At 36.7% G+C, this 12,595-nt stretch overlaps 1 protein-coding gene across 1 annotated transcript; it reads left to right on the top strand.

Annotated features, from left to right (window-relative positions):
* Positions 1–7,239: 7,239 nt before the first annotated feature.
* Positions 7,240–8,868, top strand: LOC116022454. The gene is made up of 2 exons (XM_031263179.1): positions 7,240–7,569; positions 7,681–8,868. Exons 1-2 carry the CDS (start codon positions 7,240–7,242, stop codon positions 8,866–8,868), a joined length of 1,518 nt encoding a protein of 505 aa, XP_031119039.1.
* The last annotated feature ends 3,727 nt before the right edge of the window (positions 8,869–12,595 follow it).

The raw sequence follows: 12,595 nt of genomic DNA, 5'->3' as shown, positions 1-12,595 counted from the left end.
GAGAACTAGATCTCCATAACCTCGAAGATCTTTTGGGTAACTTCTTTCATTAAGGATTTATTTTCTCTTTGGCTTCCTCTTACTTTTCCTTCTTCCTGGAAGTTGTTTGCTTTATATATTGCTTTTGTAGATATGTCTTCCTATTTTGATGCTTTGATGATATTGAAGCCTATGAGAGGCTAATCCCTAGGATAGGGGCTAGATTGAATGGATGATTGGTGTTTATGATCTAAATTGATAATGAGTTTGATTTCTTTGGGGAATGTTGAATCTGTGTGTATGTTTTTGTATGATCTTGTTGGATCGAGGGCCCCGATCTCTCCAAGAGTATAGGATCATCTCTTTGGCGAGATATCGCAAAGAGGTGTAGCCCACTACTCACATCTCCCGCTCTCAATCTGAGAAGATGAGATCCGGAGGGAACTTGTAGACAAGGTGTTTGATAAAATTCCCCAACCGACTGAGGATTAGGAGCTTGAGTGTGACGCCACTCAAGACTATGTGTCGAGCTCCTTCAATCATGACTCCATAGAAATCAATACTCTACTTTATTCCCTTAACCAATCTCCATGACATCTTAGCCCCATCCGCTTTTATTTTCCGTTGTTTATTCCTTTATTTCACTATCCCTTATCCTTTGAACAAATCCTTTTTATCAAAAATCCCTTTGATCCATCTTAATAGTTACTCCAAACTAACCCAGATAGCAAAGCCTTATATTCTCCTATTTGTCATCCACGAGAGATACGACACTCGGGGAGTTTATGACTCTTCGTTTTATCATTAACACCCTCCATACCTTTACAATCATCCACTCACCCCATACAAACAAAACCAATGTCAAAATGGCGCCGTTGCCGGGGATGGCAAACGGTGAATTTGAAGTTTTATTATCTTGAGTTATTTGGATAACTTGTTTACTTTCTTTTCCTTTGTTTATTCATTGTTACTATGTAACACCCCGAAATTTTGTAAGTATTTTTTTTAAAAAAATATTATTATTATTCTTGAAATATTTATGTTTTATGTTGACAAAAAGAATTTTTGAAAAATATTATTTATGACAAAATATATTTTCAAACGTATATGGATATATATATTTATTTCAAAAACAATCCACAAGTATTAATTTTGCTTGATGGATAAAACCTTAAAATTTATGTGAGACTTCTTTGGTTCGAATCTGGGTAATATCTTATTTATTTTGAAAGCATATCATTGCTACCAGAAAATGTTGAATATCTTATTTATTTTGAAAGCATATCATTGCTACCAGAAAATGTTGAATATCTTATTTATTTTGAAAGCATATCATTGCTATCAGAAAATGTTGAAATATATATATGGTATGCTCATATTATGCTTTGATGGCCGTGTATATATACATATAAATGTTAGTGTGCTGTGTATATATATAAATAATGTTTATATTAATATGTAATTAGGAATTTGGTTAAAACATCCTTTTAATCAGGGAAAATTTAAATGGGAAGACCAAAAATTTGGGAAATTGGCTGTTATTAACAAATATATTTTAATAATAATGTATAAATAATAATAAATATAGTAAGTAATTAAGTGGGAGGAATGTTACCTGTACCCATTTACCTTCATCTTCTCCACGAGAAAGCCAGAGAAAGAAAAAAGGGAGAAACAAAGAAAAAGAGAGAGGGAAGAAAGAAGAGAAAAGAAGAAAAGGAAAGAAGGAAATGTTTTACCTGCCATGTTCTTCACCTTCTTCATCACCATCTTCACGTGCAGAACCGAGAGAGATATAGAGAGAGAGAGAGAGAGAGCCAGCGGGTGGCGGTGGTGACAACGACCGGCGTACACACTGCTACGGCGACCTCAGATGCATGGCAACAGAATGGCAGGCACCGGTGGTCATCGTGGTGAGTGGCAGCAGCGGCAAGGCAGGNAATATCTTATTTATTTTGAAAGCATATCATTGCTACCAGAAAATGTTGAATATCTTATTTATTTTGAAAGCATATCATTGCTATCAGAAAATGTTGAAATATATATATGGTATGCTCATATTATGCTTTGATGGCCGTGTATATATACATATAAATGTTAGTGTGCTGTGTATATATATAAATAATGTTTATATTAATATGTAATTGATAGACGCCAAAAGTACCTATTTTTCTATAACTTGTTAAGTTGTTTTCCTGTTTAAATTAAGCCTTAAAGAGTGCAATTACGTGTTTTTGTGCTATTTCCCTAACAAATTGCAAATGAGTCTTGTGTGGAGTGTTTTGAAGAATGCTACAGGAATGGAGGCTGAAATCAACCAAAAAGGGAGCATAAAACCATTGAAAGGAAGAATCAATCCACATGGGAACATACAAAGACCAAACCGGAAACAACAAAAGGAAACAAAATGAAGAATCCACGCCCACGAGCCTCACACGCGTGTGAGCTGGTGTGGAATCATTCCAGAGAGTCCCCACGCCAGTCCACACGCGTGTGGCAAACGTGGGGCAGCACCAGAAACTTGCGCGATGTTTTAGTATTTAAGGGACATTTCAGCTAGGTTTAGGGGGTCCTTCTTCACATTTTTCTATTCTACATTTTAGGTTAGGTTTAGATAGGATTAGGAAAAGAGGAGAAGTTCCTTGGAGAAGAGAACTAGATCTCCATAACCTCGAAGATCTTTTGGGTAACTTCTTTCATTAAGGATTTATTTTCTCTTTGGCTTCCTCTTACTTTTCCTTCTTCCTGGAAGTTGTTTGCTTTATATATTGCTTTTGTAGATATGTCTTCCTATTTTGATGCTTTGATGATATTGAAGCCTATGAGAGGCTAATCCCTAGGATAGGGGCTAGATTGAATGGATGATTGGTGTTTATGATCTAAATTGATAATGAGTTTGATTTCTTTGGGGAATGTTGAATCTGTGTGTATGTTTTTGTATGATCTTGTTGGATCGAGGGCCCCGATCTCTCCAAGAGTATAGGATCATCTCTTTGGCGAGATATCGCAAAGAGGTGTAGCCCACTACTCACATCTCCCGCTCTCAATCTGAGAAGATGAGATCCGGAGGGAACTTGTAGACAAGGTGTTTGATAAAATTCCCCAACCGACTGAGGATTAGGAGCTTGAGTGTGACGCCACTCAAGACTATGTGTCGAGCTCCTTCAATCATGACTCCATAGAAATCAATACTCTACTTTATTCCCTTAACCAATCTCCATGACATCTTAGCCCCATCCGCTTTTATTTTCCGTTGTTTATTCCTTTATTTCACTATCCCTTATCCTTTGAACAAATCCTTTTTATCAAAAATCCCTTTGATCCATCTTAATAGTTACTCCAAACTAACCCAGATAGCAAAGCCTTATATTCTCCTATTTGTCATCCACGAGAGATACGACACTCGGGGAGTTTATGACTCTTCGTTTTATCATTAACACCCTCCATACCTTTACAATCATCCACTCACCCCATACAAACAAAACCAATGTCAAAATGGCGCCGTTGCCGGGGATGGCAAACGGTGAATTTGAAGTTTTATTATCTTGAGTTATTTGGATAACTTGTTTACTTTCTTTTCCTTTGTTTATTCATTGTTACTATGTAACACCCCGAAATTTTGTAAGTATTTTTTTTAAAAAAATATTATTATTATTCTTGAAATATTTATGTTTTATGTTGACAAAAAGAATTTTTGAAAAATATTATTTATGACAAAATATATTTTCAAACGTATATGGATATATATATTTATTTCAAAAACAATCCACAAGTATTAATTTTGCTTGATGGATAAAACCTTAAAATTTATGTGAGACTTCTTTGGTTCGAATCTGGGTAATATCTTATTTATTTTGAAAGCATATCATTGCTACCAGAAAATGTTGAATATCTTATTTATTTTGAAAGCATATCATTGCTACCAGAAAATGTTGAATATCTTATTTATTTTGAAAGCATATCATTGCTATCAGAAAATGTTGAAATATATATATGGTATGCTCATATTATGCTTTGATGGCCGTGTATATATACATATAAATGTTAGTGTGCTGTGTATATATATAAATAATGTTTATATTAATATGTAATTAGGAATTTGGTTAAAACATCCTTTTAATCAGGGAAAATTTAAATGGGAAGACCAAAAATTTGGGAAATTGGCTGTTATTAACAAATATATTTTAATAATAATGTATAATATAATAATAAATATAGTAAGTAATTAAGTGGGAGGAATGTTACCTGTACCCATTTACCTTCATCTTCTCCACGAGAAAGCCAGAGAAAGAAGAAAAAGGGAGAAACAAAGAAAAAGAGAGAGGGGAAGAAAGAAGAGAAAAGAAAGAAAAGGAAAGAAGGAAATGTTTACCTGCCATGTTCTTCACCTTCTTCATCACCATCTTCACGTGCAGAACCGAGAGAGATATAGAGAGAGAGAGAGAGAGAGCCAGCGGGTGGCGGTGGTGACAACGACCGGCGTACACACTGCTACGGCGACCTCAGATGCATGGCAACACCGGTGGATCATCGTGGTGAGTGGCAGCAGCGGCAAGGCAGGCCGGTGGCAGTGGCGGCCGGTGACGCAGCGACGACGAGATACCCTAGGCGACGGGACCTCCATCTCTCTCTTCGCATTTGTTGGCCGGTGGTGGCTGACGGCAGTGGTGGCAACTTGGCGTGGTGAGCTTTAATTTGGTTCGGTAGTACTAGGTATAATTTAATTAATTAATTAATTATTTATTAAAAATAATGATAAGGTGATGAGTTGATGAGAATGGCGAAATGGTGTTGTTGGCTGTTGTTGAATCGATGATGATGAGGAATTGATAATGGTCTTGATTCGGATGATATAGTCCATAATAATAATAGTAATAATAATATTAGTAATAATAATAATAATTGGATTATTATTATTATTATTTAGGTCCGCAGGTTCCTTATCAGATTAATTAGGCTGCTAAGGTGTTGGCAAGAATCTCCACTTCAAGGGTAAGACTTATGTCTACTCAAAAGTTATTTACCCCGAAAATAATAATTATTTACAATGTGCTTATGTGCCTTATATATATAAATCTATGGGAAATAGATTTATTATTTTTATTGAGTAAATTGGTGATTGATAAAATTGTGGATACATGAAATATTGACAATATATGAATTTAGGTGAATATTAAGTAGAATATAAATTACCTGTAATATATATATATATATTTAAATACGTGCTTATGTGGTATTGTATGTAAATCTATTTAAAATAGATTTATTATTATTATTGAATGATTTATGATATTTATAATGATTATTATGAACTTACATAATTTGTGAAATTATATGGAATATTATGAAATATGTGGAATATTTGAATATATGCATATTATTGATATTTGTAGTATTTGATGAATTTATTATAATTATTGAAATTATGATATTTAGTAAACTTATAATATTTATTGAAATTATGGGCTTTTTGAATATTATAAATTTTGAATTTATGGTGAAGGAGTGATAGTATGAATACTTGTGGAAATATGAGTTGAAAATATGAATTTTTATGAAAGTATGAATTATTGGGAAAATTGTGAATTTTTATAGAATTATGAATTATTGTGAAATTGAAAATTTATGGTGAAACTAGAAATTTCTTGTGAAAACATGATTTATGAATTGATGGGACAATTAAGAAATTATTGTGTTTTGATTGTATATGTGGATTATTATTTTAGAAATTGTGATATGGGAGTACATAATATTTGTACTTATGATTTTTGGTGAATTTATGATGATTAATGAAGTATTATATTTATTGAGATTATGATAGTTGATATTTAGTGTTAATATGCAAAGTAATGAAACAAATGATTTTGAGAGCCTAAGGGCTGTATTTTATTACATATAATGTTTTTAAAACTTATGGAAGATATGTGACTTGGAAATTGTGGAGTATTCAGTTGTATGCTGAATACTAGGGCTATGCCCTGTTGTGGAGTGGTTAGGGTAAACCTACCAGTAGGGTTCATACCCTGTTTGCGGAGTATTCGGTAGGAACACTCCCCGGATACTAGGGCATTTATTGTCCTGTTGATTTGAGGAGTGGTTAGGTTATGCCTACCACTAGGGTCTTTGTACCTTGTTTTGAGGAGTATTTGGTAGGAAAAATCCCCGAATACTAGGGCTAGTAACTTCCCGGTGAGGCTTGGAATCCTCACTCGGGGGTGTGCACACTTAAGGTTAGAGTCCTGTTTCCATTAGACATGGGAAATATGTGGAGTGTTCGGATGTGTGGAAAGCACCGTTCACTAGGGCCTAAGAATAAAGGACCCTGTTCCATTTATGTGTGATTGATGTGCTTCCATATGTATTTTATAGTGTGCAAGTATGGCACAAAGTTAAATTTTTAAGAAATTTGAGAATATGACTTTTTGAAAAGTATACTATGGTAAATAAAGGATTAAATCCTATTATGAAAATGGAAAAAAATGTGGATATTATGGAAATTTATGTGGAGTTAAATAATTATTTATGTGAGTGAATATGTATTTGAATCCTATTATTTATGAAAATGATAAGTTGTGAAAGTATAGTATTTTATGAGGAATTAAATGATTATTTGATTATTATTTATTATGAAATGTTATATGAAATTAGAATCCACGATAAATTGATTGATTTGAGAATGAGTATATTCTAATGGACTAAAAATGATTATGTGGTTGAGTATAAAATATTCTATGGGGTTAATATGGAATTATGTGCTCCAAAGTGCTAAGTGCTATGTGAAAAATGTTTTACGGGGTGGAGTAAGTCTTACCAGCCGTCGTGCTGACTTTGTTTTCCCCCTTAGTTATTATTGCAGGTGATGGTTGCATGACAATTTGGAGCATTGGCATGAGAGTGATTCACGTTAGATTTTTTTTATAAAGGTTGTAATTAAATCCATACAATTCATCTTGTATTAGTAAGAATTGTGATGGTTTTAGTTAAGTAGTTTTAGCCTGTGCGTTTGAGTATGAGATACTCGAACGTGGCATAACACCCTTTTTCCTTTTGTTGTTGAAAGCTTCCGCTATTGTAAAAGTTATTTGTAATTAAAAAAAAAATTACCCATATTTTCTTAAGTGGAAAAAGTGGGGTGTTACATACTAATTCCACTTTCACACCCAATCACACACTATTTGAACTAATCTGTGAAAGGAGCTACCTCTTGTGCTCCGATTCTTTGCCTGAAAAATTTGATTGCAGGAAGTCTTTGCTAAAATCATGGATCCACTTCCACCTAATGAGCAAGCTTACCATGGTCATATACCATACGGTAGAAATCCCTACTACCCTTCACATCCACAACCTTCATACTCACACCCTCACTATTATCATGGCTATCATTTCCCTTACCCACCTCCTTTCCATTATTCACCACCTCCTCCACCAAATTATTATCATGAGCAAGCATACGTAACACAACATTTTCAACCCCAGAGATATCCTACTTACGAAATACCCCCTCATTACCCTCAAATGCATTCCGACGAGCCAAAACATCAAACTTCTGAAAATTTCGCGAGCTGTGATCCTGCCACGAGATCCACACGCGTGTGCACCGGCGTGGGAGCTCACTGGAATAATTCCACGCAGACTCACACGCGTGGTGAGGACGTTGATGGATCCTGTGCATATGCCTATTCCTTTACTCCTCCTGAGCAGCCTTTTCCACCTGAAAACAGTCAAATCCCCCTCGAGCAACGCCTGAATGACTTCATCCGAGAAACGAGGGAGGAGAACGCCAGACTTAAAGAGATCATTACCAAAGAAATGCTTGGAGAGATACAAGAATTACGCCATGAGACACTTTCACCTCTTCAAACGGTTGAAAGCACTCTCGCAAAAATCATGGAAATGATCCAAGGAGGAACAGACGTAAATGCTATAACTTTGAGAAGCGGACGAGCACTTCCAGACGATGTTCCACCTCCTCCACAATCAACCCCAATGGAAAAATCCAGAGTGGAAAATGAAGAGATCACTGATTCAACACAAGCCGAGCAAACAATTGAAGACGAACTCAGGAAGGAAGAAATACAAACGCAACCTTCTAGGAAAGGGAAAGAAATCATGCAAGAACCACCGCCTGTGCCGAAAGCCAAACTTCCATTTCCTCAGAGATTCCGCACCGATATCGATAATGCCAAATACGACAAATTCCTACAAATGCTACGCCAATTACACGTCGATATGCCATTCATCGATGCACTTGGAGAGATGCCAAGGTATGCTAAATTCCTTAAAGATCTTCTATCAAATAAAAAGAAATTAGCTGAAACTGCTACTGTTGTCCTAGGAGAGGAATGTTCTGCTATATTGCATAAGAATGTGCCTAGAAAATTAAAAGATCCTGGAAGCTTTACTATACCTTGCAATATAGGAGGAACGACTTTTAATAGAGCCCTGGCAGATCTAGGTGCTAGCATCAATTTAATGCCCTTTGCATTATATCGACAGTTGAAGCTAGGAACCCTTAAGCCCACACGCATGAGCATTCAATTAGCTGACCGATCTACTAAGTACCCCAGGGGTATAGTAGAGGACGTTTTAGTCCGGGTTGATAAATTTATTTTTCCTGTAGATTTTGTGATCCTAGACATGGACCCAGATGTAGAGATTCCTCTCATCTTGGGCAGACCTTTCTTGGAAACTGCTAGAGCTTTAATAGATGTGGGAGAAGGCAAACTTGTTATTCATGTAGGAGACGAATCTGCTAGCTTCGACGTGACTAAAATAATGAAATATCCTTCAGATAGTGATGAATGTTTTTTCGTTGATTATGTGCATGATGAAATTGATTATTTATACGAAATACCTAAAGTTAAGAGGCATGATTTCAATTGCTTTTGAACATGAACTTAATTCTTTACATATTGCTTTACACCGAGAGGTTGATCGTTTTAATTTGCTTGATGGTAACTGCACTTCTGAATTTATTGAGAATATAAACTCTGTTGGAGAAGTCTCGGAGGGAATGGTTGGAAATGACGGAGATGAATTTGATGAATTGAAAGGGGAATATGATGATGAAAATAGGAACGGGAAAGAAGATGATGAAATAATGCATAAAGGAGAATTAAAACCTCTACCGGCTCATCTTGAGTATGCCTATTTAGGGATAGGGGAAGAACTGCCAGTTGTTATTGCTACAGACCTTTCAAAGAGGCAAAAAGAACAACTGATAACAGTGCTGAAAAGAAACAAGGAAGCAATAGGTTGGAAAATGACTGACTTAAAAGGGATTAATCCGGCCATTTGCACACATAAGATTCTGTTGGAAGAAGGATCCAAGCCTGTGGCACAACCGCAGCGCAGACTTAACCCAAATACATTTGAAGTCGTGAAAAACGAAGTGATAAGGCTTATGGATGTTGGAATGATTTATCCTATCTCAGATATCACATGGGTCAGTCCAACTCACGTGGTACCAAAGAAAGGAGGAATTACAGTCACTAAAAATGATAACCAGGAACTGATTCCTACGAGAAAGATAACTGGATGGAGAGTCTGTATCGACTATAGAAAACTCAACGAGGCTACCCGTAAAGACTATTTTCCACTACCCTTCATAGATCAGATGATCGAAAGAGTAAGCGGGTATGGCTACTACTGTTTCTTGGACGGAATGAGCGGATACTTTCAAATTCCAGTAGCCTTGGAGGATCAAGAGAAAACCACATTTACTTGCCCCTTCGGTACATTCGCATACAGGAGAATGCCATTTGGTCTTTGTAACGCACCCGCCACTTTTATGCGATGTATGCTGGCTATCTTTGAAGATTTCATTGGCGATTTCATGGAAGTTTTCATGGACGATTTCACGATTTTTGGAAACACTTTTGAGGAATGCCTTGGAAATTTGGAAAAAGTTTTGGAGCGATGTCAGCGAATGAATTTGGCTTTATCATGGGAGAAATGCTACTACATGGTCACGGAAGGGATTGTGCTTGGACATAAGATTTCAAAAAGGGGAATCGAAGTCGACAGGGCTAAAACAGCAATCATTGAGACCCTACCACCACCGCACAATGTTACATCTTTAAGAAGCTTCTTAGGGCATGTAGGATTTTACAGAAGGTTCATAAAAGACTTCTCGAAAGTCGCAAGGCCATTAACTAAGTTGTTAGAAAAGGATGCCATTTTTGAGTTAAACGAAGATGTTATGCAGGCATTTCAGAGTTTGAAGGAAGCCATGATACACACTCCAATCCTTGTAGGACCAAAATGGGATCAGCCCTTTGAATTGATGTGTGACGCAAGTAATTTCGCTGTTGGAGTTGTATTAGGGCAGAAAAACGATAAGAAATTTCAGCCTATCGCTTACGCCAGTAGGATGTTGACTAAGCCACAGCAAGCCTACACCACAACCGAGAAGGAATTGTTTGCAATTGTGTTTGCATTAGACAAATTTAGATCATATCTCTTAATGTCAAAGGTCGTTATTCATACTGATCATGCAGCCATCAGGTTCCTTATGTCTAAATCGGAAGCCAAGCCGAGGTTGATCAGATGGATTATACTATTGCAAGAATTTGATGTAACTATCATAGACCGGAAAGGAGTTGAAAACAGTGCAGCAGATCATTTATCAAGGTTAGAGAATGAAAAAGGACAGGATACCATTGGGAACGTCAATGAATATTTTCCAGAAGAAAAGCTAATGGGTCTCTATCTCACGCCTTGGTATGCAGATCTGGCTAACTATCTTGTAGGAAGAAAGTTACCAGAATTTTTAAATATACATGCTCGAAGAAAATTAATATCAGAATCTCGCTACTACTTCTGGGATGAGCCGTATCTTTTCAAGGTATGCGCAGATCAAATAATTCGCCGATGCGTAACGGAAGCTGAAGGACATGAAATCCTCGGAGAATGCTATCGAAATGGCCATCACTCAGCTAACAGAACTACTAGGAGAGCACTTGAAGCAGGATTCTACTGGCTCTCCATATTTCGCGATGCTCAAATCTGTGTCAGAAACTGTGATAGATGTCAACGAACTGGGAACATCACCGGAAAAGATGAGATGCCACAGAATTACATACTTGCGTGCGAAATCTTTGATATATGGGGACTAGACTTTGCAGGACCATTTCCGGACTCCAAAGGTTTTAAATATATTCTTATTGCAGTAGACTATGTTTCCAAATGGGTTGAAGCAGAGGCACTGCGGAACAATGACGCAAGAAGTGTAACAAGGTTTCTAAAACGATTGTTCACAAGATTTGGAGTACCACGAATTGTGATCAGCGATAGGGGGACACACTTCCGGAACGTACCCATGCGGAGACTACTCCAAAGGCAAGGAATACAGCACCGAGGAGGAGTGCCCTATCATCCTCAGACTACAGGGCAGGTCGAGAATGCAAACAGAGATATTAAAGCCATATTGGAAAAGACAGTATCTCGGCATAGAAAGGATTTGGTTGATAAGCTTAACGATGCATTATGGGCCTTCAGAACTGCTTATAAGACACCGATAGGTACCACTCCATACAGATTGGTGTACGGCAAGGCATGCCACCTTCCAGTTGAAATCGAACATAAAGCTTATTGGGCTATTAAGAAACTAAATGAAGATCTATTCACAGCAGGGCAGGAGCGAATGTTTCAATTGAATGAACTAGAAGAATGGCGTTTGTTGGCTTATGAAACATCCAGATCTTACAAAGAACGATCCAAGTTTTACCACGACATGCACATTAGGAGAAACAAAGAATTCATTGAGGGAGATAAAGTGCTATTATTCAATTCTAGACTGCGATTGTTTCCTGGGAAACTTAAATCAAGATGGACTGGGCCTTATATTGTTACAAAAGTATTTCCTTATGGAACCTTGGAGATCATGCACCCTGAAAAAGGTTCTTTCAAAGTGAATGGCCACCAAGTCAAGAAATATTATGGAACAGAAAATACACAAGGGATAATCCAGTGTTGCAGGCTAATACCCTGGGAAGAGGAGTAGCACAGTCTTCATGACAGTTTCGTCGGGCTAAAGACGTTAAACGTAGCGCTGACCGGGAGGCAACCCGTTATTTACCATGCTTTATTACTATCTTTACTTTATTATGATAAAATAACATCCAAGTTGAAATTCCCTATTTTTTTGGAGACACCATACTTCCATGCAGATCTCATTGCAGGAACATGAGAATCATCCATTCAAGCACTTTGGAGCAGTATGACATGGGATGCTTACTAGGTCATCTACCTCTTATCCCTTGTTTATCTTTTCTTTAAACCTCATGTTTTCATTTTAAAGTGTGGAAAAATACATGTTTTGTTGTTTCCTTCTTTTATCATATTCTAAATCAACATCGAGGACGATGTTTGGTCTAAAGTGTGGAAATAGCTGTGCTTAATGAAAATTTTAATTAAGAAGCTCTATATCATTTGTTTGAAAAATAATCAAACCACAAGCATGTGTTATTATTCATTCTATCTTCGAAGAATGCTTAATCTGTGCCAAAAAGTTTACTCTTTGAATAACCTTGGAAGTACCCCTTCCTTGACCTCTAAAATTTTGAGAAAGTTGCATGCTTGTGTGGTATTCACCTCATATTGTGAAAAGACCTTA

Source organism: Ipomoea triloba, chromosome 6, assembly GCF_003576645.1.
Source record: "Ipomoea triloba cultivar NCNSP0323 chromosome 6, ASM357664v1".
NCBI lineage: Eukaryota > Viridiplantae > Streptophyta > Magnoliopsida > Solanales > Convolvulaceae > Ipomoea > Ipomoea triloba.
The sequence above is the reverse complement of the archived record's forward strand: the minus strand, read 5'-3'. Positions and strand labels throughout refer to the sequence as shown.